The sequence below is a fragment of the Hibiscus syriacus genome, unplaced genomic scaffold, assembly GCF_006381635.1.
Source record: "Hibiscus syriacus cultivar Baekdansim isolate YM2019G1 unplaced genomic scaffold, ASM638163v2 tig00110674_pilon, whole genome shotgun sequence".
Classification (NCBI taxonomy): domain Eukaryota; kingdom Viridiplantae; phylum Streptophyta; class Magnoliopsida; order Malvales; family Malvaceae; genus Hibiscus; species Hibiscus syriacus.
This window is the reverse complement of record NW_024062819.1, coordinates 300,527-326,360: the sequence shown is the minus strand read 5'-3', so window position 1 is coordinate 326,360 and position 25,834 is coordinate 300,527. Positions and strand designations below refer to the sequence as shown.

Here is a 25,834-nt window from a genome sequence, read left to right as displayed (position 1 = left end):
ATAATTACTCTCTTTAAAACTTTTGAATTCGAGTAACTACTTTTGTGATGTGTATAATTATTGACTAAAAAATATTTTGAACAAATATTATCTTACAATCATTCTAAACTCAGAGGTGGAACTTCATGGGGATTAATGGGATCCTTAGGTCCGTCAATTATTTTTTAAGTATTAAAAAATACTAAAAATATATAATTTTGAAAAAAATACCAACCCCTCATTTAAAAAAATTGTATTCATGGAAAACAAAAATATCTTAACCCTGCTAAAATAAATTTATAGTTCCACCCTCATTTAAGCTGAACAAAACGACCTTAATGATTAAAGAATTGTTTCAAAATGATATTTCCTTTATGCATAAATACATTGATATGGATTTCTTTTATTTTTATTGTGGTTCTAAATTTTTTAATACTCATTATAAAATAATATGATTGATATAGTAAAAAATAAAAATAATAATTAAATTTCTATTTTATTTTGAGTATTTATTATGTATGTGCTTGATTCAATTTTTTTAAATGTATTTTATTGCGTTTATTTTTGGTATTAATTTTCATAAAAAAAGTTTTCTATATTATAGTTTTTTGTATGTTTTCTATTAATTTTTTCAAATAATTTGATATGATATTTAGTTGTACGACTTATACATGTAGCATGAATAAAATAAAAAATTGTAACAAGCAATACATACTTATACCAATGTATGTACATCTCTAAATATACTAACAATTATACATACTTACACCGATATAAGTTTGTACATCTCTCAATATTTTAATAGAAATAAACACATAATTATAATTGTGTAAATATGTTTTTGTATTTACAAATAAATATAATATATATTAAAGAACATAAAATTATATTATTTTATGAATTTTTGTATAAATATTTTGATTTTAGTATTAAGAATTTAACTTGTTAAAATAGAAAAGAAAATATATCTTAATTACAATTTGATAATATATATATATGTGTGTGTGTGTTTACTTGCCTTCAATTTGTGCTTAGTAGTAAACATCAATAGCTCAACATTTAAACAAAGTGAGATACTTTGCAAGGTATGTTTTAATGTCAAATCTAAGGACTAAATCTTAATTCATTTTCATATAAGAATGCTTAATTTAATCGACAACAATAACTATTATTAGGATAATACAAGACACCCTCACCTAACCCTTATCCACCATCCAACTAAACTTTGATTTATTCTAAATAAATTATCAATTTGTGTTCTTCATCATTGCAATAATACCAAGCCAATTATTTCATCATGTTGAAACAATGATGTGAAATATCAATTATCATCATTAAAATTAAACTAACAAAACATCTATATTGATTTCATCATTGGTTCCCCCTAATGCTAAATTAAAACAACCTATGATTTTCAATTTACATGAACCAGAATTATTTGCAGTGACTAAAATGATGAATTGAGGTCAAGCCTCGGCTTCTTCATAGGCGGAGAAGATGGAACAAAAGAATCACAGCGAGGACACCTTGGATTCGTATTGGAAGCTATTACATAGAGCAAGCAACCGGGACATGCAGCTGCAAACATTTTCGGCTTTGATGAAGAAGACGATGTTGTCGTCTGCGCCGCCGGCTGCGGCGGGGTTGGGGAAGGTGAGCGTTTCTTCGCGGTTCCTTTTTCTGCTCTTTCCAAAGCGTGTTTGACCTTGTCGAGCGTGCAGACGCTTTGGTACAAGCTTGGGGTCGGACAAGATTGGAGCTTTAAGTCGAGGGAAGTCGTCATTTCTTCGAATAAATTGATGGGTGGAAAGTTCAAATCTTGAAGCTTTGAATCTTGTAGGAAATTCGGCAGTGGATTCTTGCCTTTCCCATCTGATAATGGCGACTTTGGTGATGACGACAACGGTGAAGAACTGCAGTTTCTTGCCTCTACCTTCCCAGTTGCCTGCATGGCGATGAACAAAAAGGTAAAAACGAGGACAAAAACGATGAGTTGCAGAGAAAATGAAAGGGAAAATTCAATATATAAGCAGAAACCCAGAAATATGTCAGACATTTCATAAAGGATAAAGTTGAAGAAACCATAAAAAAAATATGTATTCAATTCAAACATTAATTGTGCAGACAGAGAGTTAAATTTGACATAAATGAGTTGTTGGGATTTGTTGCTGAGAAAAAAAAACAAAAACACTTGATTTTCTTACCTTAAATTCAAGATCTGTTTTAGCTTTTGATAAATTTCCCAGCAAATCTTTGGTAATCAAAATATCAGAATTCCCAGTATGAATCTTATTCTGTTGCTGTTCTTCCATGTGTCCACTCAAGACTCTTACTAATGAACTGCTCACTTGTGCAGCCATTTCCTTGAGGCTTCAAAGGAAAGAAGAAGCTTTGGATATGAACAGAGAATTAGGGAAGGAGAGGCCAAGGGGAAGCGGAAGCAAATGAAGCATTTTAAATAGACTAGTTCTTACAATTAATTTAACAGTCTACTTCATGCAAAATTATGGTCCAATTTATTAACATTAAAAATGGTTTGGATGATATGTGCCATTATTATTAATTAATTGAAAGTCACGATAATTTTAATGATGCTTTACGTTAGCCAAATTATATTTTATAACACCAACCTTTTCAATATTTTTTATTTAAAATAATTAAATTAAAATTTTAATTCTCTTAAAAAATAATTAAATTCTCAAACTCAATAAAAATATTATTTAATATTTAATTATCAAAATATTACTAAAATTATACTTATTTATAATTAAAATATTTATGTATTTTATGATAAAAAATTTAAAAGTTTGAATTTAAAAAGATATTATTTACATTGAAGAGGGATGACATAGACTTTTCAACAATCTTGAATTAAATGGTGTTGTAGATAGAACCAAAGAATGAAGAAAAATAGGAAAAGAAAAGGGCATTAATGGAGGCATTTAATGCTATTTGTACTGTTTTGTTTAAAGAGCTGCCCTTCGGGTGAGGGAAGGCTTTCTTTCTATTTTTTCATATTTATAAAGCGATTTTAATTTCTTAATTTTTAAAATTTTCAATTTATCATGAATATTTTTATAGTTTAACATTGCTATCTAATCTATCGATTGACTATTTTAGATTAAGTTTTGTGAAAATCTAATATGAAATAATTCTCTCAACCCAATTTACTTCATTTATAAACGTTAAAATTTAAATTTATGATCTTACTTTAAGAATATAACGCTCACCACATTAAACTAACTAGTTGTGAGATTTATCTTGAATATTTTTAATCTACATAACCATTGAATTTGGACTTTTTTATCCCTATGGTACAATACTTACGCATCATTAAAAAATACAAAAAAAAAAATATTAAATTCAGAGACGGGAATGAATGAAAAATATTAAGGACCTATGTAACAAAATTATAAAGTTTGGAGGACTTAAGATGACTATATCTCCTTTTTTTATAGCTTTTAAAAAACTCACGGGTAGGCGCAAAAAGTACGCAATCCCATCAGGGTTCGCATATAATAGGAGTGGGGAATACAAGACGTTACTAATTGCTTAGATCCTTTTGTCAAATTCAAATAAAATCGCGTTGAATTTCTCATTAATTACTTCTTTAATTATTATTATATATTTTATGTTTCGTAGACGAAGAATGACAAGCCTTTGAAAATTAGTATTTTTTTTAAAATTTTATTAAATGAGGTTCCTTTGAAAATTAGTATTTTTTTAAATTTTATTAAATGAGGTTTTCATTATTCTTTATTTTTTTTCAGTTTTATTCATATTTGTTTGATGGGAGAAAAAACTATTGCAGAGATAAGTCCAAATATTTGCTTCTTTTTTTTTTTGGTGAACAAAGGAAAGCAAACCAGATTAGCAATTATAAAACATGAGCTTCAGCCATCTCTTCCCGCAGCAAATGGAGCAGCGCATCCGGAGGAGAATTGAACCACAAGCATTCTAAATCAAAGCCTCGATTTAGCTTCGCTGGAGCATCAGCAATATCATTTCCTTCTCGATGAATATGCCTCAACTGCACCTGCCAATTCCGTTGCAACAAATCCGCAGTATGAGCAGCGATCGTGAGATTATGAATCCATCCTGAAATCGCTCAATCATTTTAATAGCTTCCAAGCTATCACACTCCAATATCACCGGAGAATCACCATACTCCCATGCACACGTTAACCCAAAGAAAATACCCCATAACTTAGAAGTAACAACAGAACAGTAGCCAATTGACTTCGAAAACCCCCTAAGCCAAGCACCCTGAGAGTTTCGAAGCACACCCCCGCAAGAAGCGAAACCAGAACCAGAGTCCCTCGTCCCATCAGAATTGGCCTTAACCCAGTTCATCGGTGGGGGACTCCAAACCATTACTAGCGCAGTGGGAATACTCTGAACACGATTTTTCGCATCTTCCATGGCAATAGCTTTGCAAGTGTAATCCTTCAAAAATCTGCATTGGTCAATTAATGGACGAACATCACGAAAAATCTGCATTTCTTCAATTTATCTTTCATTTAAAGTCAATTTTTGACTAAATTTGAACCATATGCTCCTCTACCCATAGAATACTTATGTAACTTAAATGCGTGTTTTTAACTACAATTTTTTTTAATTTAATCACTTAATTTTATATTTTGTTCAATTTAGTCTTTTAACTGCATTTTTTTATAAATTAATTCATTTTCATCAATTCATTGACTAATTTGTACTCCCATCAATACTTTATTATCAAAATATCTTCTTTGAAAAATAATATTACAAATATATTTTATAATTTTAATTTTATTTCATATATCAGATAACATCATGTGAAACAAAATATGAAGATATATATACATATATTTATATGTTATATGGTTAAATAAATTCGAAAAATTAAAACCAATATGTATCATAATATCATAAATAATTACAACTAAATTTCTATAGAAACTCGAACAATTCGAGTTGATCCAAATTTCATGAACTCGACTTAACTAAAAAAATTTCAAATAAAATCCGGTTCATAAAATGCGACTTGTTAACTCGCCTAATTTAATTTTTTACTCAACTCAATCAAATGCCGACCCCTATCTCCAACGGCATCCTCACCCTTAAAGGCTACCAAAGGGCGGAATGTAAACGCCCGCCCAGTTATTGTGTATCCGATTGAAACGAAGAGTATAGTAAATGCGGAGCAGATTTAATGCAGATGCCCAAAGTTCCCCACAAGATGTGTACGATTTGGTGGAGCTGCAAAATACAGATTGGCCAACTGCCGACTATGAGGTGATTAACTCTTGCACTGCAAAGCCTATTGTTTGAAGGATCGTCTTTGTGTTGTGGCAGAATACAGACTGCATGAAGAAGACACTGCCACTCCCTTATGGGAAGACGAGATATACAAGTGATTACAATCTGCAGAACTCTGTTCATGATGAAGTATATTATATTCATATTACTTCTCTTCTCTTCCTTTTAATATATATATATGAGTTAAATTTATAATAAACTAACTTTTCCATTTTCAAAATTAAAATTACATCTCAACGCGTTATTGCGGAGACAAATGTGATGTTATGAGGGAAACGTAAATTTCCAACAAAATCATGGTCAACACCATATATCTGAGATATTATGCGACGTTGAATTTAAGTTTGAAGGCAATCGAATGGAGTTAATTGGTCGACTTATTGGAATATGCATTCTAGAATATGCAGGGCATTCTAGAATATACAGTGTTAACGTGTAACGTGTGCATGCAATGCTAATGTGTGCATTGAGTGTGGTATGAGTTGTTATGGTTGTTTTGGATTCTGTTATAAAAAGTTAAGAGATTGAGTAAGCTTGAAGTCATAGTTGTTATATAAGCTGGTTATGATGTAGTTGCACGTAAAAGCATAATAAAAATATCAAACGTTATTCATTGAATTTTAATTTTTCAATAGATATGGCTCAAAAATACAGGTAATACTAGAAATGTTTGCATCAGTGGCGTCTTCTAATGTATTGTCGGAGTTTGGTCTACCACTGGAAATGTCGTCTTCTAATGGTTGCAAAGTTAAAGTCATCGATAGTCCACCACACTTGACCGATAAGTTTGCATCTGTCAATGCCAACATTGAAATATTTTAGCAAAGCATTAGGCATTAAGAACTCGACGACAGGTTTTGGTTGCAAAGTTTTAGAGAGTACATCGTGGAGCATTTCTAAAGCATGGGAAGCTTCTTTGAAGGCAATCTAATCCTGGAAAATGTCTGATGAATTTTGAAACGATTTCTTAATTAGGAACTTCAAAAAGAATGCATTGCATAGCAGATATAATTGCAAGCATTTATTTTCATAGAGGTAACAGAATTCTTTCAAGAAAGTTTAGGAGACAGGAAAATCAGGTACACTGCAGGATGATAACCCACCTTGTATTTGATCTGCTTAGTCTGAAGTTGTTCGCCACAAGGTTCCTACAAAGATTCCATGAAACAAGCTCTTATTGGTGTTAAAATTAGGAAGCAAAGGAAAGTAAAGGTAGTGTCCTGGTTGAAGATACATACAGTTGTAAGCCTGAGTTTACCCAAGAAGGCAGGTTTCCTGATAGAAAATTGTACGATAAATCACTGCATATACAAGTATATTAGCAGAAAGTGAGTATGGAGTATGAACAGATTGCCAGATTCATAAGCCGTTGAGGGAATCTCCCCGCTCAATCCACAACTGTTGATGTATCTGCCAAATTCATAAGCCAGTTGCTGTTATAATTTCATAGGGTAACAGTGTAAAGACAATCATGTATGTACATCCCTCTACAGAGAAGTAAAGAAAGTTTGAACTTACAGTTCTTCAACAACAACAACAACAACAAAACCCTATTTCTATATATAATGGAGTAAAAAGAGATAGGATAGTAGATTGCCCCAATGCCAGGTTGAGAGCAGCTTCCGTGGAAGACCTCCGACAGTTAGAAAATTAAAAATAAAGATAAAATACAATGCATGTATAAATAAATAAATAAATAAATACATAGTTGAATACTCTTCATATACAGTCTTCGTATGCGCGTCTGTAATGAGAAGTAATCCTGTAAATAAATCTCTGTGTAAAAATATCTACATATAGATAGAAACGTAAGACCTGACAGTTCAAGTTTGACTAAATTACCAAGTTCTGGAGGCATTGTTCCAGAGAAATTATTATTTCCCAAAGACCTGCATGATATTAATCGACGTCATTTTACTAGTGAAGTTTTCTTAAAAACATAACCAGTCCAGAATTCTTTCAACTCTTACAGCATAAATAACTCCTTGAGGTTTCCAAGCTCCTTTGGAATAAGTCCAGAGAAATCATTTTATGCAAGGGACCTGTACAAAGTAAAATAATCAAATAAATAACCCAAAAATGAAATGCTTTTATTAGATTATATCTGTTGAGTACTCACAGTAACCCTAATCTAGATATGTTTCCAATGAATGCTGGCAAAGGATCAGTGAAGAAGTTCCAATCAATCTTCCTGCATCCCCATACAATATAAATGATTATACTCGGTTACCGTAAGACTAAGTAACACTAAGGTGTAATGCCAAAATTAGCCCTAACATTTATCTGAATGGTCATTTTAGCCTTTAGATTTCTTTTGGAACACTTTAGGTTAACGTTTTAATTTTTAGTCAAAATAATCATGCCGGATGAAAACCGCTAATTAACTAATGGTCAATTCATGTTGCTGATATAATATTTTCATATGTGTTAAATCGTTGATGTGTTACTTCAACAATTAAACACATAAAAGTATCAAGTCAGTAATGTGAATTAATTGTTAGTCTTTTAACAGTTTTCATCCAACAAAGATGGTTTTAATCAAAAAAAATAAAACATTCGGGCAAAAATATATATATAAAAGTTAAAGTGATAATTCAAAAAAAATTGAGGGTTAATTTTGAGATTATGCATTAGACTTAAAATTCAAAATAAGATCATTCTTACAAGTAACGCAAAAAGGGCAACTCCAAGAACTCCTGTGGTATCACCCCTCGTTTATCTAAGAGCAAATGCCCTCCTGATAAAAACTTCGTAAAATATTAGTACTACAAATGAGATATTAACTGTGATTAGGCTTCCCTAAAGGCCATTAACATGCATGGATTAACTACAAATGAGAGCAAAAAGCATACAAGCAGGTGATGTGGCAAACGGTGCCACCCTGGAAAGAACAATCACATGGATGGCAGGGTTATTAGAAGGATCCTCGAACTCAGAACCACTTGCGGTGAGAGCTGTTCCACTGCATGGCTCACCACTGATGTTCCATGTATCCAGAGCTTGTAAACCCCATTTTTGGAAGATTGAATTCAGTGCTCTCACTGTTCAATCATTCATTAAACAATTGGTTGGGGGGGAATCATGTTAGGCGATGACCGTGTATCAAAATTTGTGATTACTATTGACATTAATGACCAGAGGAAAAGTGTTCAAAATTAACTAGAGTTTGTGTAAATCGCGCAAGTAAAAAATAATATATTTTTAATATAATTAGAATTTGTGACACCTATCGATGTGTATAAAATAAATGTATGCATCTTTCACATGTAAAATACGAGGTTAATAAGGGTGGCAACGATTTTGCATTACTCAATCCGTCTCAAACCTTACGGATACAATTTTGGAGGATCCCTATTATATTGTCTGAGATTTTTTTTGTCCCTATACTCATCCCTTACGGATCTATATGGATTTCAGTTGATCCTCATCCAAAAAATAAACAAACATTTTGAAATCAATGCAACACCTAAAGCTTGTAAGATATATCAGATTGTCTCATATTAGTCTCTATTTTATAATATGAAAGTTTCAAACGTCAAAATTATCTAACACCCAATATATATGTACAATATTAAACATTTTCAATCTTAACAAATCAATGTATATTAAATTAGAAAAAGATCTAAACTTCAATTTTAGTTTCTTTGAGATGTAACAGTGACAACACATAATTTCACAATCTTATCATATATAATTTTTTTATTAAAATATATATTGAGGGTATATAGGTAAATGATTATAAATATATTTTTAAAATTTTGTAAAATATCTTGGATTCCTATGGATATTTTTTGGGGATCCCCACGATTATTCACACGAGTATGGTTCGGTTATCCTTACTGTTTAGATATAGCAATTCCCGTCCCTATCCCCATTTAAGCTTCGGAGATAAAACTTTCTCATCCCCATCTCCATCCTCGTGGGTGAAAATTTTAGTTATTCCCTATTTCCATCTGTTCAGATCACCACGAATTTCAATTTTTTCCACCCGATTGTCACCCCTAGGCTAATTAAATAATAAAGAGTGGGTGGTTACAAAAGAGTAGATATTTTCTAAGATAAACTACACTAATGATCACTGAACTTTTAGAAAACTTTCACTCTGATCATCGAAATAAAAAAAAACATTTATTTCAGTCATTTGGTCGTTAAACCATAACGAATTAACGACAGCTAACGCATCCAGATGACAACTATTGCTGAGTCAGCATAATCACACGTCATTTTCTTTAAGTTTTTTTTGACAAGACATTTTCTTTAATAAATTAATGTCATTTATCATAATCGTATTGATTAGAAAATAATGAAAATACGAAGAATAGACTTAGGCTTGGGTGGGGTTATAATTTCTTATCTTGTGAAGAATATATCAAGTTAAAATTTGACTAGGTCATTAAATATTGGGTCCTTTATAAGGGTCTAGATGTACCTATCAGTGATCAAAATGAAACTATTTTAAAAGTTCGGTGACTATGAGTATATTGTACCCTTATTATTATTTTTATTCAAACATTTTAAATATTGGGGTTTTAATTTTATAATGACAAATAACAAAAATAGGAATCAATTGCAACCGCAAATCAAATGCCGATAAGGCTTCATTAAATTTTTTTAGGAACTTTGCGGCCAACAACTTCACACTTAACAGCTCAAACATAAGGTGAGTTATCATCTTGCAGCACCCGGTTTTCCCTTCTTCTGAACTTTCTTCAAAGAACTACTCTAACTCTTAAGAAAAAGAAACCCTTGCCTTCTTTTAAAGTTCCTAACCAAGGAATCTCGTTAAAATTCCTCGTGCTTTTCCCAGGATTAGAATGCCTTCACAGAAGTTTCCCATGCTTTAGAAATGCTATCTACTAGCTAAATCTTTGGAACCAATATCTGTTTTTGAGGTCTTAATTATAAGATTTAATCAGGACAAATGCTTATTAGTTTGCTAACATATTTCATAGTCGGCATTGGCAGATGCTGTTGAAAAGACGATGCAAGTTGGCCAAACTTTCAACATTGTTTTCGGTGGAAACATGTGGCTTTGTACATGCAATTTCGGTAGGCACTGAAAGTTAGTTGGAATTGGTTGAAATTTGGAAAATAGTAAAATCATTTTTAGTCATTGTAATTTAAAATATTTACAAATTAGTCTTTAAGCTTCAACTATAAATACCCTAGTTCATTTAGCTTCAAATTCATCCCAAAGCATTCTAGCTTTCTCCCAATACTAGAGAATTCAGAGAGTTTCTTGAGAGTTGTTTTCTTTTTTTTTTTTATCAAGAGAGAATTATCATTGTTTTCTCCTTGTTAGATAGAGAGAAGTTGTAATTCCTATTTTCTCATAGTGAAATTCTTCTACTGTTGCTCGTGGTTTTTATCCTATATTATTAAGGGGGTTTCCACGTAAATTTTGTCTCTTTTATCTTCATTTTTATTTTCTCAAATTAGCAGTTACGATTTTGCTCTATTCGATAGCCGTCTTCCGCAACAATTGGTATCCGAGCCAGATTAGAGTGTGTAATATCTACTTCTTATCTTTGTGGTTGCCACCAAAAGGTGGATCCTCCAACATAAGAAAGTAAGGATTTATTACCCATTCTTTGAAGGTTCTAGAGAACTATTCATGATAGTGAAATAGTGGGAGCTATCCGTAATTGAAGCTATGGCAACGAAATTTGATATTGAAAAGTTCAATGGGAGAAATTTCTCATTGTGGAAATTAAAGATGAAGGTCATCCTGAGAAAAGACAGTTGTCTAGCAGCTATCAGTGAAAGGCCGGTAGATTTCACAGATGACAACAAATGGATCGAAATGGACGAGAATGTTATGGCAAACTTTCATCTAGCATTAGCAGATGAAGTATTTGTCAAGCATCGAGGAGAAGAAGACAACTAAGGAGATATTTTTCATAAGTTGTAAAATAGGAGAAAAAGAACGTGCTGAACTTCTACTTCAAAGTCTACCGGATTCGTATGATCAACTCATCATCAACTTGACAAACAGTAATGTCACCAGTCTAGTCTTTGATGACGTTGCAGCTGTTGTTCTACAAGAAGAAAATCGACGCAAGAACAAGGAAGACAGACAAGTAAATCTGCAAGGGAGATCAACGGAACGTGACCAAAGCAGCAATCACAAACATGGTAGATCAAAGTCGAGAAGGAAAAAGAATTTAAAGTGCTACAACTGTGGAAAGAATGGTCACTTGAAGAAGGATTGTTGGAGTCTAAATAAAAACTCCAATCCACAAGGCAATACCGCAAACACTTCTGATGATGGAGATGCTCTATGTTGTGAAGCGTCAACCACCGTGGAAGGTAGAAAAAGATTTGCAGATATATGGCTCATTGATTCGGGAGCAACATATCACATGACCTCAAGAAGAGAATGGTTCCATCAGTATGAACTGTCTCAGGAGGATCTGTGTATAGTTGTAATTATCATGCCTTAGAGATCATTGGCGTGAGAACCATCAAATTAAAGATGTATGATGGAATAATTAAAGTTGTTCGAGATGTGTGACACGTGAAAGGCCTGAAGAAAAATTTATTATCATACGGATTGTTGGATAATAATGCAAGCAAGATTGAAACACGGAAAAAAATCATGAAGGTGTTCCGTGGAGCGCTTGTGGTACTGAAAGGTGAAAAGATAGCAACAAACTTGTATATGTTGAAGGGAGAGACTTTGCTAGAAGCAGAAGCCTCTGTTGCCTCATGTAGTTCAGATTCTGCAATGCTATGGCATCAGAAACTTGGACACATGTCTGAACAAGGAATGAAAGTCCTTGTGGAGCAAAAGCTACTTCCAGGCTTAACAAAGGTATTACTTACTTTGTGTGAGCACTGCATAACAAGTAAGCAGCACCGGTTGAAATTCAACACGTCAAATTCTAGAGGCAAAAGTGTTCTAGAATTGGTTCATTCTGACGTATGGCAAGCACCAGTTACATCCCTGGGCGGAGCAAAATACTTTGTCTCATTTATTGATGACTACTCCAGGAGATGTTGGGTGTACCCTATTAAGAAGAAGTCAGATGTGTTTTCAACTTTCAAAAACTTCAAAGCGCGGGTGGAACTTGATTCTGGAAATAAGATCAAGTGTTTTAGAACAGATAATGGAGGAGAATACATAAGCGAAGAATTTGATGACTTTTGCAGGAAAGAAGGCATCAAAAGACAGTTCACAGTGGCGAACACTCCTCAACAAAATGGAGTGGCAGAGCGGATGAACAGAACCTTGTTAGAAAGAACAAGAGCAATGTTGAAGGATGCAGGCCTAGAAAAATCGTTATGGACAGAAGCAGTCAATACCGCCTGTTATTTGGTGAATCGAGCTCCATCAACTACAATAGAGATGAAGACACCAATGGAGATGTGGACTGGTAAACTAGCTGATTATTCAAACCTCCATGTATTTGGAAATATTGTGTACGTGATGTACAACTCCCAAGAAATTTCAAAGCTGGATCCAAAATCCAGGAAATGCAAATTCTTGGGGTATGCTGATGGAGTAAAGGGGTATCGCTTGTGGGATCCCACTGCCCGCAAAGTGATAATCAGTATGGATGTTATCTTTGTAGAAGATAAATTAAAAAGAAAAGAAGACGATAATAGCACTGAAAAGTCAGAGACTACACAGATACATGTGAAAAAGGAGTTTGAACAAGAAGATTCTTTTGAAGTAGAACCAGCACATGATGAACAAGAACCAGAGAGTTCTGAAGCTCCAACAACTCGTCAATCAGATCGTGTTAGAAGAAGTCCCAATTGGCACTCAGATTATGTTATAGAAGGAAATATGGGCATATTTCCTTTTAACAGAGGACAATGAGCCATCAACATACCAGTAGACAATAAACAACTCATATGCTTCACTATGGATGATGGCGATGCAAGAAGAAATTAAAGCCCTTCATAAAAATAATATATGGGACCTTGTGCCACTACCACAAGGAAGGAAGCCAATTGGTTACAAATGAGTCTTCAAAATCAAGCGAAATGGTGACAATCAAGTTGAGATGTATCGTGCAAGACTAGTGGTCAAAGGATATGCTAAAAAAGAAGGTATTGATTTCAATGAAATAGTTTCTCCTGTGGTTCGACTAACAACAATTCGAGTAGTTTTGGCAATGTGTGCTACATTGAACTTACATCTAGAGCAGCTAGATGTTAAAACATTTTTTCTTCATGGAAATCTTGAAGAAGAGATTTATATGCTCCAGCCTGAAGGATTTAAAGAAAAAGAAAAGAAGAACTTGGTTTGCAGGTTGAACAAATCTCTGTACGGTCTAAAGCAGACGCCGAGGTGTTGGTATAAGAGATTTGATTCCTTCATTATGTGTCTTGGATACAACAAACTTAATGCAGACCCTTGTGCTTATTTCAAGAGGTCTGGTGATAACGATTTTGATATATTGCTGTTATATGTGGATGACATGTTGATTGCAGGACCCAACAAAGATCATATTGAAGAATTAAAGGCACAACTGGCTAGGGAATTTGAAATGAAGGATTTGGGATCAACAAACAAGATTTTAGGGATGCAAATTCACCGAGACAGAAGTAATAGGAAGATTTGACTTTCACAAAAGAATTACTTGAAGAAAATCTTGTCATGATTCAACATGCAAGATTGTAAGCCAATTTCTACTCCTCTTCCTATTAACTTCAAATTATCCTCCAGTATGAGTACTAGCAGTGAAGAAAAGAGGGTGAAAATGTCTCGAGTACCGTATGCATCAGCAGTGGGAAGTTTAATGTTCACTATGATATGCACAAGACCAGACATTGCACAAGTAGTGGGAGTGATTAGTCGGTACATGGCGAATTCAGGCAAAGAGCATTGGAATACTGTAAAGAGGATCCTGAGATACATCAAAGAGACCTCAAATGTTGCATTATGTTACGGATGATCAAACTTACTAACCAATGGGTATGTAGATTCTGACTATGCAGGAGATTTGGATAAAAGCAAATCTACTACATGATATGTGTTCAAAGTTGCTGGTGGAGCTGTAAGCTGGGTTTCAAAATTACAGTCAGTTTTGGATACGTCCACAACAGAATCAGAATATGTAGCAGCTACACAAGCCAGTAAAGAAGCAATTTGGTTGAAGATGCTATTGGAGGAGCTTGGGCACAATCAAGAGTATGTCTCTCTGTTTGTGACAATCAAAGCGCCTTGCATTTAGCATGGAATCCATCATTTCATTCAAGGACAAAGCACATACGAGTTCAGTACCATTTCATTCGTGAAAATGTGGAAGAAGGGACGGTAGATATGTAGAAAATCCATACCAAAGACAACATAGCAGATTTCATGACGAATGCAATAAATGCTGATAAATTTACCTGGTGACGATCCTCTTGTGGCCTGTCAAAAACATAAGCAACATGAAGGTACAAGGTAGAAAGAATGGTGTGAAGATATGATTGTTCCAATCAAATCTTCAAGTGGGAGATTGTTGAAAAGATAATGCAAGTTGACCAAATTTTCAACATTGTTTTCGGTTGAAACATGTGGCTTTGCACATGCAATTCGGTAGGCACCGAAAATTAGTTGGAATTGGTTGAAATTTGGAAAATGGTAAAATTATTTTAGTCATTGTAATTTAGGGTATTTACAAATTAGCCTTTAAGCTTCAACTAAATCTAACTCATTTTGTTTCAAATTCATCCCAAAGCATTCTAGTTTTCTCCCAATACTAGAGAATTCATTTTGTTTCATTCATTGTTTTCATTCCCTCATAGTGAAATCCTTCTACCGTTGCCCGTGGTTTTTACCCTATATTATTTAGGGGTTTCAATGTAAATTTTGTGTCTATTTTATCTTCATTTTTATTTTCTCAAATTATCAATTGCGATTTTATTTTATTCGATAGCCGTCTTCTGCAACAGATGTAAACTTCTCGATCAGTGTGGCGGACCGGAGATGATATCCGATGGGGTATTATTCAAGGCTGATAAAAGCACACTTGGTGCGGCAACATTTAATATAACCAGTAGACGGAAATGGGCAGTTAGCAGTGCAGGCTTGCTTTCAGAAAGATTAATTCAACAGTACGTGCAAAACTTCTTTGTTAAATAATGTATTTATTAAGAATTTTATTATATGTTACACGTTTATTACAAGACAACTCACTCTATAGAAATGATAGTTTCTAGAACTACAAATGAAAGGTACCAAAGTTCTATGTATTTTCAAGACATGGAACAAACAACTCTCACCTTCCTTCTGCAATAGTCTCCCTGAATTCAGTAATAAGCGTTGATCGATCATCCCCACCTGAACTAGTCTTGCTCCTACCCTTGATTTCGGTGCTGCTGCTGTTATCGGTCCCAATGGATGTTTGTGTTTCTCCATTCATGAAAGCTTCTGTTATGTCCTTGAAATCCCAGTCAGTTAAATAACTGGGTTTTGTTGTAACATTGTTCACTTCAGTATCTCCTGCAAGCATAGCAACGACACGAGACATGGGCGGCCGAATCGACGGTGATGCCTGAGTGCATAAAAGTGCCACCCTTATCACTCGGAGAGCTTCATTTTTGTCGAACTCTGCTATTCTCGGATCGAGAAGGCTCAAGAGTTGGTTTTTTTTCATGCAGGGTCCATGCCTAGAGGCATTGTAAGAACAAATTAGTATTCATACTTAACAAGGCTCTTGAACAGACAGTGATGCAAAGCTAAAATATGCTTCTGGATTTACCCATTCAAGAAGATAAACTCTGTCGTCCTCTAATGTATTGTTGGAGTTTGATCTACCACTTATAATCTCCAAAGCAAGAACACCGTAGCTAAAAACATCTACTTTCTCTGTAAGATGCCCACGCATTGCGTATTCCGGTGCCAGGTAGCCACTTCAAGATAATTACATTTCATTGGCGAAGGTAAATTACATGCTTCTAAGGCAGGACTAATGAAAACAGGTCGAAAGGTCTTACATGGTTCCAGCGGCGCGAGTTGTGACATGTGTATTCTTGTCATCGTAAAGCTTTGCCAACCCGAAATCAGATATTTTTGGGCAGAGTTCTTCATTAAGCAAAATATTGCTTGCCTTGACATCCCTATGAACAATCTTTGGCTTAGACTCCTCATGAAGATAAGTTAGCCCTCTTGCGGTCGATAAGATGATATTGAAGCGGGTTGGCCAATCGAGATGCAAGTCATTTTTTCCTGCATTTTTTAGTGCAATGAATCTGATACAGTTGTTCATCAATCAACAGAGAACGGAAAACATATTATATTAGAATGTTCTCATACCCCAGAGTGCCTGATCAAGGCTTTTGTTCACATGATACTCGTAAACGAGGAGTCGCCTGTTTCCTCCGATGCAGCACCCATATAGTTTGACGAGATTGCGATGGTGCACTGCTGATATGGTAGCTATCTCAGTAACAAATTGTTCTTTCCCCTGGTTTGATGCTAATGAAAGTTGTTTCACAGCCACAACTCTCCCATCAGGCAGTGTACCCTAAAGCATGCTACGATTTAGTAACACTGCGTAATAAATTATAGTCTTTCGGTTGTTTCATCATTATACGACAAACAAGTTAGCATGATACTAAAAATTTTACACATTGCTTACCTTGTACACAGGTCCAAATCCCCCTTCTCCTAATTTCTTTGAAGGACTAAAGTCTTCGGTCGCATCTTTTAGCTCGGAATAACTAAATGTGTTCGGCCTAGGGCTGATGCCAATAAGCACTGCAGAGTCAAGTATGATTAGATATTACCTTTTTCTGATATACAATGAATAACCATATAATATGTGTTCTGTGGTAAACTAATTCTCTTACCTTCCTCGTCGTTATCTTCTTTCTTTCTCTTCACATAAATAATTGCAAGTATAAGTATCAAAGCCACTACGGCAACAGGAACTATAACTCCAGCAATCAATGCTGTGTGGTTCTTCCATTTAGGATTTCCTGGTGGTAACCCACTGACAGTTGGTTTGAAATCTGAGGAACAAAATAGGCGTATTAGAAACATAGAACCAAAGATAAGCACATGAAGCATACATTACAAGAGGATTCATTAGTGTTATGGTGCCTTACTTGGAACTACACTAATAGCCGAAATGGATGGACCGTAAGTACCCGCTTCTGGTGTGCCAGTAGTCCCCTTACCAGCCCAAAACAGGTGAATTTCAAGGTGGTTCTCAGTTACTCTGGCAGTGAAATTCCTAGTTATTGCTGTATTAACACCACCAGCCTCCTTTGCAATATCAAAGTCCCTTAATCTCCGGGTCCCCTGACGATGCATTGACAAGATATTATATCAGTTAAGTAGTTCCGAGTGTAAACTTATGTGACTAAAATTATGACCATAGAACAAATAGGGGGAATGGAATGAATTAATACAGCTTAGAATGGTATAAATTTCTACTTTAAACGAAATATTACCTGAATATAAACATCGAAAACCCGCCTTGCTCCACTCTTCCAGGACTGTGAGGTTGGGGCTGGGAAACCCGTTTTCTGCAAAGAACAATCTTACGGAATAGAGTCCATTCTCAAGGCCTAGGCCATAGTATCTGAGTGATCCAGGGATAGTCTTGAAGTCTGATACAGCCCCGGAGTGTTGGTACCTCTCACTTGTACTATGGTGTTTTTCGCATACTGTGGATTTGCGCTATCTGCAAACAAGCCTCCATTGCTAACTGCCCATTTCCGTGTACCAATTACGTTAAACGCTGCAGCCCCAAGGGATTATTATCTGCCTCAAATAATATCCCATCAGAAGTCATCGATAGTCCACCACACTTGATCGAGAAGTTTGCATCTGCCAATGCCGACATTGAAATTTTTAGCAAAGCATTAAGCATTAAGACCTCGACGACAGGTTTTGGTTCCAAAGTTTTAGAGAGTACATCGTGGAGCATTTCTAAAGCATGGGAAGCTTCTTTGAAGGCAATCTAATCCTGGAAAAGCCTGAGGAATTTCGAAACGATTTCTTGATTAGGAACTTTAAAAAGACTGCATTGCATAGCAGATATGATAGCAAACATTTCTTTTCATAGAGGTAAGAATTCTTTCAAGAAAGTTTTGGAGACACGAAATCAGATACACTGCGGGATCATAACCCACCTTGTGTTTGATCTGCTTAGTCTGAAGTCATTGGCCACAAGGTTCCTGCATAAAATTCCATAAAACAAGCTCTTATTGGTGTTAAATTAGGAAGCAAAGGAGAGTAAGGAAGTACCCTGGTTGAAGATACGTACAGTTGTAAGCCTGAGTTTACCCAAGAAGGCAAGTTTCCTGATAGAAAATTGTACGATAAATCTCTGCATATATAAGTATATTAGCAGAAAGTGAGTATGGAGTATGAATAGATTGCCAGAATCAACAAAATTTAACTGCTTTTCTATCAGTTGGTTCACTAAATAAGTTGGGCAAGATAGAATGACGTACATGGTTTGAAGTGTATCACTCTTTTGGCTGGGAATGGAACCTGATAGACTGTTGTTTCCAAGAAACCTGACCATTTCAATTACATGAAAGATATGAATTATGTTAAGTGAAAACCATGAATCTTAAGCCGAGATTTTGATTTTTTTTGTGGCTTACAAGTATCTGAGAGAATTCATAGTGAACAAAGCGCTTGGAATTTGGCCTGTTAAGTTGTTGAAACTCAAATCCCTGGAAGAAAATGAAATTAGAGACATGAAACAAGTGAATATCATAAATTACTTAAGCAGTTAACTTTTAGATAAAACTTACAGCTTCTGTAATGATTGTAATTCCGTGATATAAGATGGAAAAATACCAGTGAGCATGGCATTTCTTATAACCCTACAGGACGAGAAAACATAGGAAAATAATTACATGAATTTAGATGACAACATTTCATCTTTTTTCCCCAGAAAAGTAAACATATGAATAAAGAATGTTGTGTATGGTTAACTCACAAGTCATTCAAGCTCACTAGATTTGTTATGAAATCAAGAGAAGAACTCCCATTGTATATATCACTGATTCGCCTACACGATATCCAAACATAGAAACCGATTACGTGTGTGCATACATACATACATACATGAATATGTAGACAAAGATGTTTCCACTTACAAAGAAGTCAGTGAGATCAAATTTGCAAAACTGGATGGAATTGGACCATCAAAAGAGCTCCCTTCCAGTCTCCTGTATAAACATTTGACAGACCAGTCAATCTGATGTCAAATCATGGCAAAGCTATCCTTCTTGATGTCTGATTCAGATTCAACTTATGAAGATTACAACAAAGATGTTTCGATGTATTACAGTGATGTAAGCTTTGTCCAGTTACCAACAAAGTCTGGTATTTTGCCTGTGAAAGCATTGTCCGATACCCACCTGAAACTCAACAGAGCTTAGCATTAATAAGGCGATTTGCACGACCGAGATAGAGAAAAAGCAATAAGAACAAAGAAGGGTCTTTCATACATGATTCGCATTCGTTTGAAGTTAGCAAACGTTGAGGGAATCTCACCACTCAATTTACAACTGTTAATGTATCTGCAAAATTTTGATAAACCTATTGCTGTAATAATTTCATAGGGTAACATTGTAAAGACAATCATGTATGTACAACCCCCAACAGAGAACTAAAGAAAGTTTGAACTTACAGTTCTTCAAGCTTGACTAAATTACCAAGTTCTGGAGGCAGTGTACCAGAAAAATTATTATTTCCCAAAGACCTGCATGATATTGATCAAGACATAGGTTTCCAAGTTCCTTTGGAATAGGTCCAGAGAAATCATTTAGTGCAATTGACCTATACAAAGCAAAATAATCAAATAAATAGCCCAAAAATGAAGTGCTTTTATTAGATTATATCTGTTGAGTACTCACAGTAACTCTAATCTCGACATGTTTCCAATGAATGCTGGCAAAGGACCACCGAAGAAGTTCCTATCAATCTTCCTGCATCCCCATACAATATAAATGAATACTCAGTTACCATAAAAGTAAGGAGTAATGCCAAAATTAGTCGTAGCATTTATCTGAATCTGAATGGTCATTTTAGCCTCTAGATTTTTTTAGGACACTTTAGCCTCCATGGTTCAATTTTTGGTTAAAATGACACTGTTGGATGAAAAGTGAAAACTGTTAATTAACTAATGGTTAATAAATGTTGCTGACGTGATATTTTCACTTATGTTAAATTAATAATATGTCACATGTCATATCATCTTAATATGTGACACGTCTCCCAAAAGATGACATCAATAATATGTGATATGATTTAGATCAAAAATTAAAATGTTATGGGTTAAAATACCAAAACAAAAAACAAGTTGAAGTGATAATTCAGATAAAAATTAAGGGTTAATTTTGGGATTACGCCTAAAACTTAAAATTAAAATAAGAGTATTCTTACAAGTAACGCAGAAAGGGCAACTCCAAGAACTCCTCTGGTATCACCCCTCGTTTATCTAGAGCAACTGCCCTCCTGATAAAAACGTTGTAAAAATATTAGTACTACAAACGAGATATTAAATGTGATTAGACATCCCCGAAGGCCATTAACATGTATGGATTAACTACAAATGAGAGCAAAAAGCATACATGCTGGTGATGTGGCAAACGGTGCCACCCTGGAAAGAACATTCACATTGGATAGCGGGGTTATTAGAAGGATCCTCGAACTCGGAATCACTTGCGGTGAGTGCTGTTCCGCTGCATGGCTCTCCACTGATGTTCCACGTATCCAGTGCTTGTAGGCCCCACTTTTGGAAGATTGAGTTCAGTGCTCTCACTGTTCCACCATTCATTAAACAAATGTCGGGGTCAAAAAGAAACCATCATGTTAGGTGATGACCGCGTAGTCAATTGTGATTGCTATTGACATTAATGACCACAAAACAGATTGAAATTCACTAGAATTTGTGTGAATCACGTGTGAGTGAAAAATAAATTTTTATGTAATTAGAATTTATTACACCTACCGATGTGCATAAAATAAAGTATTTATCTTTCACATGTAAAACATGAGGCTAATTAGATAAGAAAGAGTGGGCGGCTATGAAAGAGCATATATTTCTAGGATAAACTACACTAATGATCACTGAACTTTTAGGAAACTTTCACTCTGGTCACTGAAATAAAAAAAACATTTTTGCAGTCGTTGGATCGTTAAACAGGGACGGAGCAAGAATTCTAATTTAAGGGGAGCAAGTTATATCTAACAATATAAAATGAGAGGGATAAAATCAAAATAAACCAAAATTTGTGGGGACAAAATCAAAATAAACTAAATTTAAAGATCTAAATACATGTTTATTTTATTTTATTTAAACATTATAAAAATTTCACATTGGGGTTATAATTTCTTCATTAACTGATATGGTAGAATATAACTGCATGCCTGCATAGGATACGGTTTTGAATATTTGACAACGTCAGACATACGAAAGGATGATTTTATGAAAATTAGATTGTTCAAATTCAAAATTGTCAGGACTTGAAAAGTAAAGTGAGCTAGGCTCAGTGGTCCCATATTACCATAAAATCACTATAGATACACTAAACAATCATAGTCCAATAAGTCTCATAAAATTATACTGCAGTAAATCTCTTTAAAAAGCGTTACCCTAAGGGAACATCTTAGGGCCTGAGAGCCTACCCAAGATAGATTTCGGGCCGTGGGGCCTACTAAGAACACATCTTAGGGCCGCAGGGCCTACCGAGAAAATCTCAGGCCGCAGAGCCTACCTAAGAGTCACATTAGGTCTGTAAAATTTTCCAGCTTGATCAGAGCTGTACTTTATAAATTCGTATTCCAAAATTCAATGCACCGTGTTATAAATTCCATAAATCCATAAACATGGTAATCATATACCATTTCAAAACAATTATCAGATAACAGTCATAATCCATAAATCATCACATTAAATCGGTGCATCAACATACGAAAACCAAAGAATTCATGTACCACATATTAAACAAATAAAACAGTTCAGTAATAAATAGGACACCTCGATAATATGTTCAAATCGTGGATCTACTGATTGCTGGTTTCACCACGCTCTGCTACAGTTTTCGAACCTAATTTTAATATCACTATATTACTAATGGGTAACATAAATAAATCTCTAAAATCATAAAATTTACGAGTCTTACGAGTGAATACTGGTATACGTGGTTTAACTGATCTAGAAGAGTTGGGTCGAGCTATCGAACGATCCGGAGAGTCTCTTGTACCTTCAACAATAATAATTAATCAGCCCCAAATCTTACTTAATTGTTCAAAGCTAGAATTCTTAAGTATATAAGCATTTTTCAGGTTTGACTATCATTTTGGGTATTTCGAGTCTGAATTTGGCCAAACGGACTGCGGAATCGAATCAGGACGTCGAAAAACATAAAGTATGACTTTTTGAAAATTCAGATTCTTGGTCAAAGTCAAAGTCAACCACTTTGACCGTAGATTTGGAGACCTTTGGATTCGAATTTGACAAAACAGACCACGGAAACGGATTCGGCACGTCGAAAACTATCAGGATAGGTATACCGGAAAAGATTAACGGTCGTTTAATGCTCGGTCAAGCCATTTTAAGTTTTGGTCAAAGAAAGTCACGGTCAACGGTCAACGGTCAGGTCGGGTCGGGTCAACGGTCGGGGTCGGTCGGGTCAACGTCAAACCGATTCAGACCGGTTAAACCGTTCGAACCGGTTGAAACCGGTCAACCGGTCAGAACCGTTGAAAACCGGTCAACCGGTTTCCAGCAGCCACTCGCCCTGCGGCGGCGTGTGGCACGAGGCGTCCTCCGGGCCCTAAAAATCCCGGAAAAATTTCTAAAAATATTTTGAGCGATTTCAAGATACTTACAACGATCGGTTCAAATTTTTGAACGGCGGAGAGCTCGATTTCAAATCGGCCGAATCTTTTGACTGCACCACCTCCTCACGCGCCGCCGTCTACGGCGGACAAGATTGACATCGGTGAACTCGGAACGGCACAAGGAACACGATGGTGCGGGAGTGTCGTAAACAGAGCAACGATCAGCGGTGAATTTAAGATTTTCTCGGCGATAGAGCTAACAAAACCGTCGCTACTTTGACTGGAAATTCCCGACGTTTGGCCGCGTTTCGCTTCAATTAATTTGAAGGTTTTGCTCCTCGCTCGATGATGAACACAACGGTGTTTCAAAACAACGATCGGAATTCGGACGGCGTCGGAATCGGAGTTGGAAACTGCGTATGGAAAGAAAATTGGTAGCATTTTGGTTCTGAAAATCAGAACCAAATGTACGCTTATAATCAAAGATGCCGACAGTTTTAGGGTAAATTCAAGGCTTGGTCCTTGGATTTCCTTCACTTCTAAAATGACCTATAAACTCTAAATTTTTGATTTAGTCACCAACAATTTACAAATTTTCACAATTAACCTCTAAAATTTCAATTAATATTATTGTAAATATTCGGTTGTTACAGTTATACCAAGAAAGTTATTAACATGTCTTATCTCATTTAATGTAGATAGATTTATCTTATTTAAAGTAATGTAAGGATGTATCTTAGTCCTAGTAATTCCTATGTACTCAACTACAAGATTTAATAAAGAAAATAAGGCAATCTCTTTACCTAAATTCTACGTAGAGTAGAAGAAATGGAAGTTGGTTAAATTTAAAAGTTTGCTTAAAACCATAACCATTTATACTTTACATGATCATGCTCACAAAAACAAAAGAGATCCATGGAGAATTTGTCCACTTCTCAAGGTTTCCACGCTTCTTCGGAATGGGTCCAGAGAAATTGTTGTAGGCAATTTAATCATATTTTTATGACCTTATATTTTTGCACTCACATAAACTCTGGTCTGGACATGCTTCCAATAAATGCTGGCAAATGACAGGAGAAAAGTTTTGATCAATTTTCCTACATTATCAATCAATATGTACCAGCTTATCTAGAGCATACACCCTCCTGACGGAGGTGATTGAAACACGTGAAGTATTAGCAAAATGGACTAGCTTCAGGATCAATTAGCCTTATTTTAAGTGTTATACACTGTAATCATAGTAATATGGCTTGGAAATATAGCAGAAGAGCATTGAGAGAGCAAAGAGGCATACAGTCTAGTAACGTGGCAAACAGTGCCATGGTTGAAAGAACAGTCACATCTGATAGTAGGGTTATTGGAAACATCCTCAAACAAAGAATCACGTTGCTTGTGGATCCCATTGTCGGAAGATTGAGTTTTGGCTACACCTTTTTGTGGGTTGGGGGATATGACGGGGTTAATAGTGTCAATCCAAGCTCAATGATATTTTATGCTTCCGTTCTACCATCTCATTCTACTCAGATATATGAAGACAAACAACTCTGTATTAAATACTATGTTTTCGTAAACAAAGATGATCGATTACAGAATTTTGATTCTCCATCAGTCTGAACAACTTACACATTTGTGCCAAATTAATTTTTCTTGCGTGTCATTAATAATCCAAATGCAATTATTGCTTTAAACTAACACGTGTAATTAAGTTGATTATTCATATGCCTTGTAACGAAGAATATGGACGGTGAACTTCTTTCTAAGTAAGTCTCCACAGAGGTAGATCGTTGATTGATCTGAACAACGTAAACAAACACTCTTTTGTTCTTGTTTAAGTTTCTTTTTTAAATTTTCTTATGGTTCACTTTAGTTGCAAGTTATTTAAGCACTGCACGAATAATTACAGTAATAATTGATATTAGAGTTTAATTTAGACGAAATCAGAGTCGATCCCGACATAATTCTTGTTAATGAAGGGCAATCGACCACCAAACTAGCTTGTTAGATGGAACCAACTATGATTCCTAGAGCTAAAATACACATCTTCATGAAGTTTACGTAAAATAGGAATCAATTGCAACCGCAAATCAAATGCCGACAAGGCTTCATGGAATTTTTTGTAGGAACTTTGCGGCCAACAACTTCACACTTAACAGCTCAAACATAAGGTGAGTTATCATCTTGCAGCACCTGGTTTTCCCTTCTTCTAAACTTTCTTGAAATAACTACTTTAACTCTTAAGAAAAAGAAACCCTTGCCTTCTTTTAAAGTTCCTAACCAAGGAATCTTGTTAAAATTCCTCGAGCTTTTGCCAGGATTAGAATGCCTTCAAAGAAGTTTCCAATGCATTAGAAATGCTATGTACTATCTAAATCTTTGGAACCAATATCTGTTTTTGAGGTCTTAATTATAGATTTAATCAGGACAAATGCTTATTAGTTTGCTAACATATTTCATTGTCGGCATTGGCAGATGCAAACTACTCGATCGAGTGTGGCGGACCAGAGATGGTATCCGATGGGGTATTATTCAAGGCTGATAAAAGCACACTTGGTGCGGCAACATTTAATATAACCAGTAGACGGAAATGGACAGTTAGCAGTGCAGGCTTGTTTTCAGAAAGATTGATTCAACAGTACGTGCAAAACTTCTTTGTTAAATAATGTATTTATTAAGAATTTTATTATATGTTACACGTTTATTACAAGACAACTCACTCTATAGAAATGATAGTTTCTAGAACTACAAATGAAAGGTACCAAAGTTCTATGTATTTTCAAGACATGGAACAAACACTCTCACCTT

The 25,834-nt window shown here is 35.1% G+C and overlaps 1 protein-coding gene, 1 long non-coding RNA gene and 1 pseudogene across 2 annotated transcripts; all 3 read right to left on the bottom strand.

The window, feature by feature from the left end:
- Window positions 1-1,319: 1,319 nt before the first annotated feature.
- Window positions 1,320-2,414, bottom strand: LOC120137482. The gene is made up of 3 exons (XM_039153215.1): window positions 2,184-2,414; window positions 1,914-1,924; window positions 1,320-1,853 (listed from the first exon to the last, which is right to left on the bottom strand). The coding sequence occupies exons 1-3, from the start codon at window positions 2,337-2,339 to the stop codon at window positions 1,427-1,429; spliced, it is 594 nt and encodes a 197-aa protein (XP_039009146.1). The 5' UTR covers window positions 2,340-2,414; the 3' UTR covers window positions 1,320-1,426.
- A 3,627-nt stretch (window positions 2,415-6,041) lies between these two features.
- On the bottom strand, window positions 6,042-6,577 carry LOC120137486. Its single transcript, XR_005517435.1, has 4 exons — window positions 6,516-6,577; window positions 6,381-6,425; window positions 6,160-6,221; window positions 6,042-6,070 (listed from the first exon to the last, which is right to left on the bottom strand). It is a non-coding gene; the product is annotated as an uncharacterized LOC120137486 (long non-coding RNA).
- An 8,789-nt stretch (window positions 6,578-15,366) lies between these two features.
- On the bottom strand, window positions 15,367-21,023 carry LOC120137589 (annotated as a pseudogene).
- Between the last annotated feature and the right edge of the window lie 4,811 nt (window positions 21,024-25,834).

Excerpts from the sequence above, each read along its gene's own strand:
- LOC120137482 (XM_039153215.1), bottom strand. The coding sequence starts at position 2,339 with ATGGCTGCACAAGTGAGCAGTTCATTAGTAAGAGTCTTGAGTGGACAC.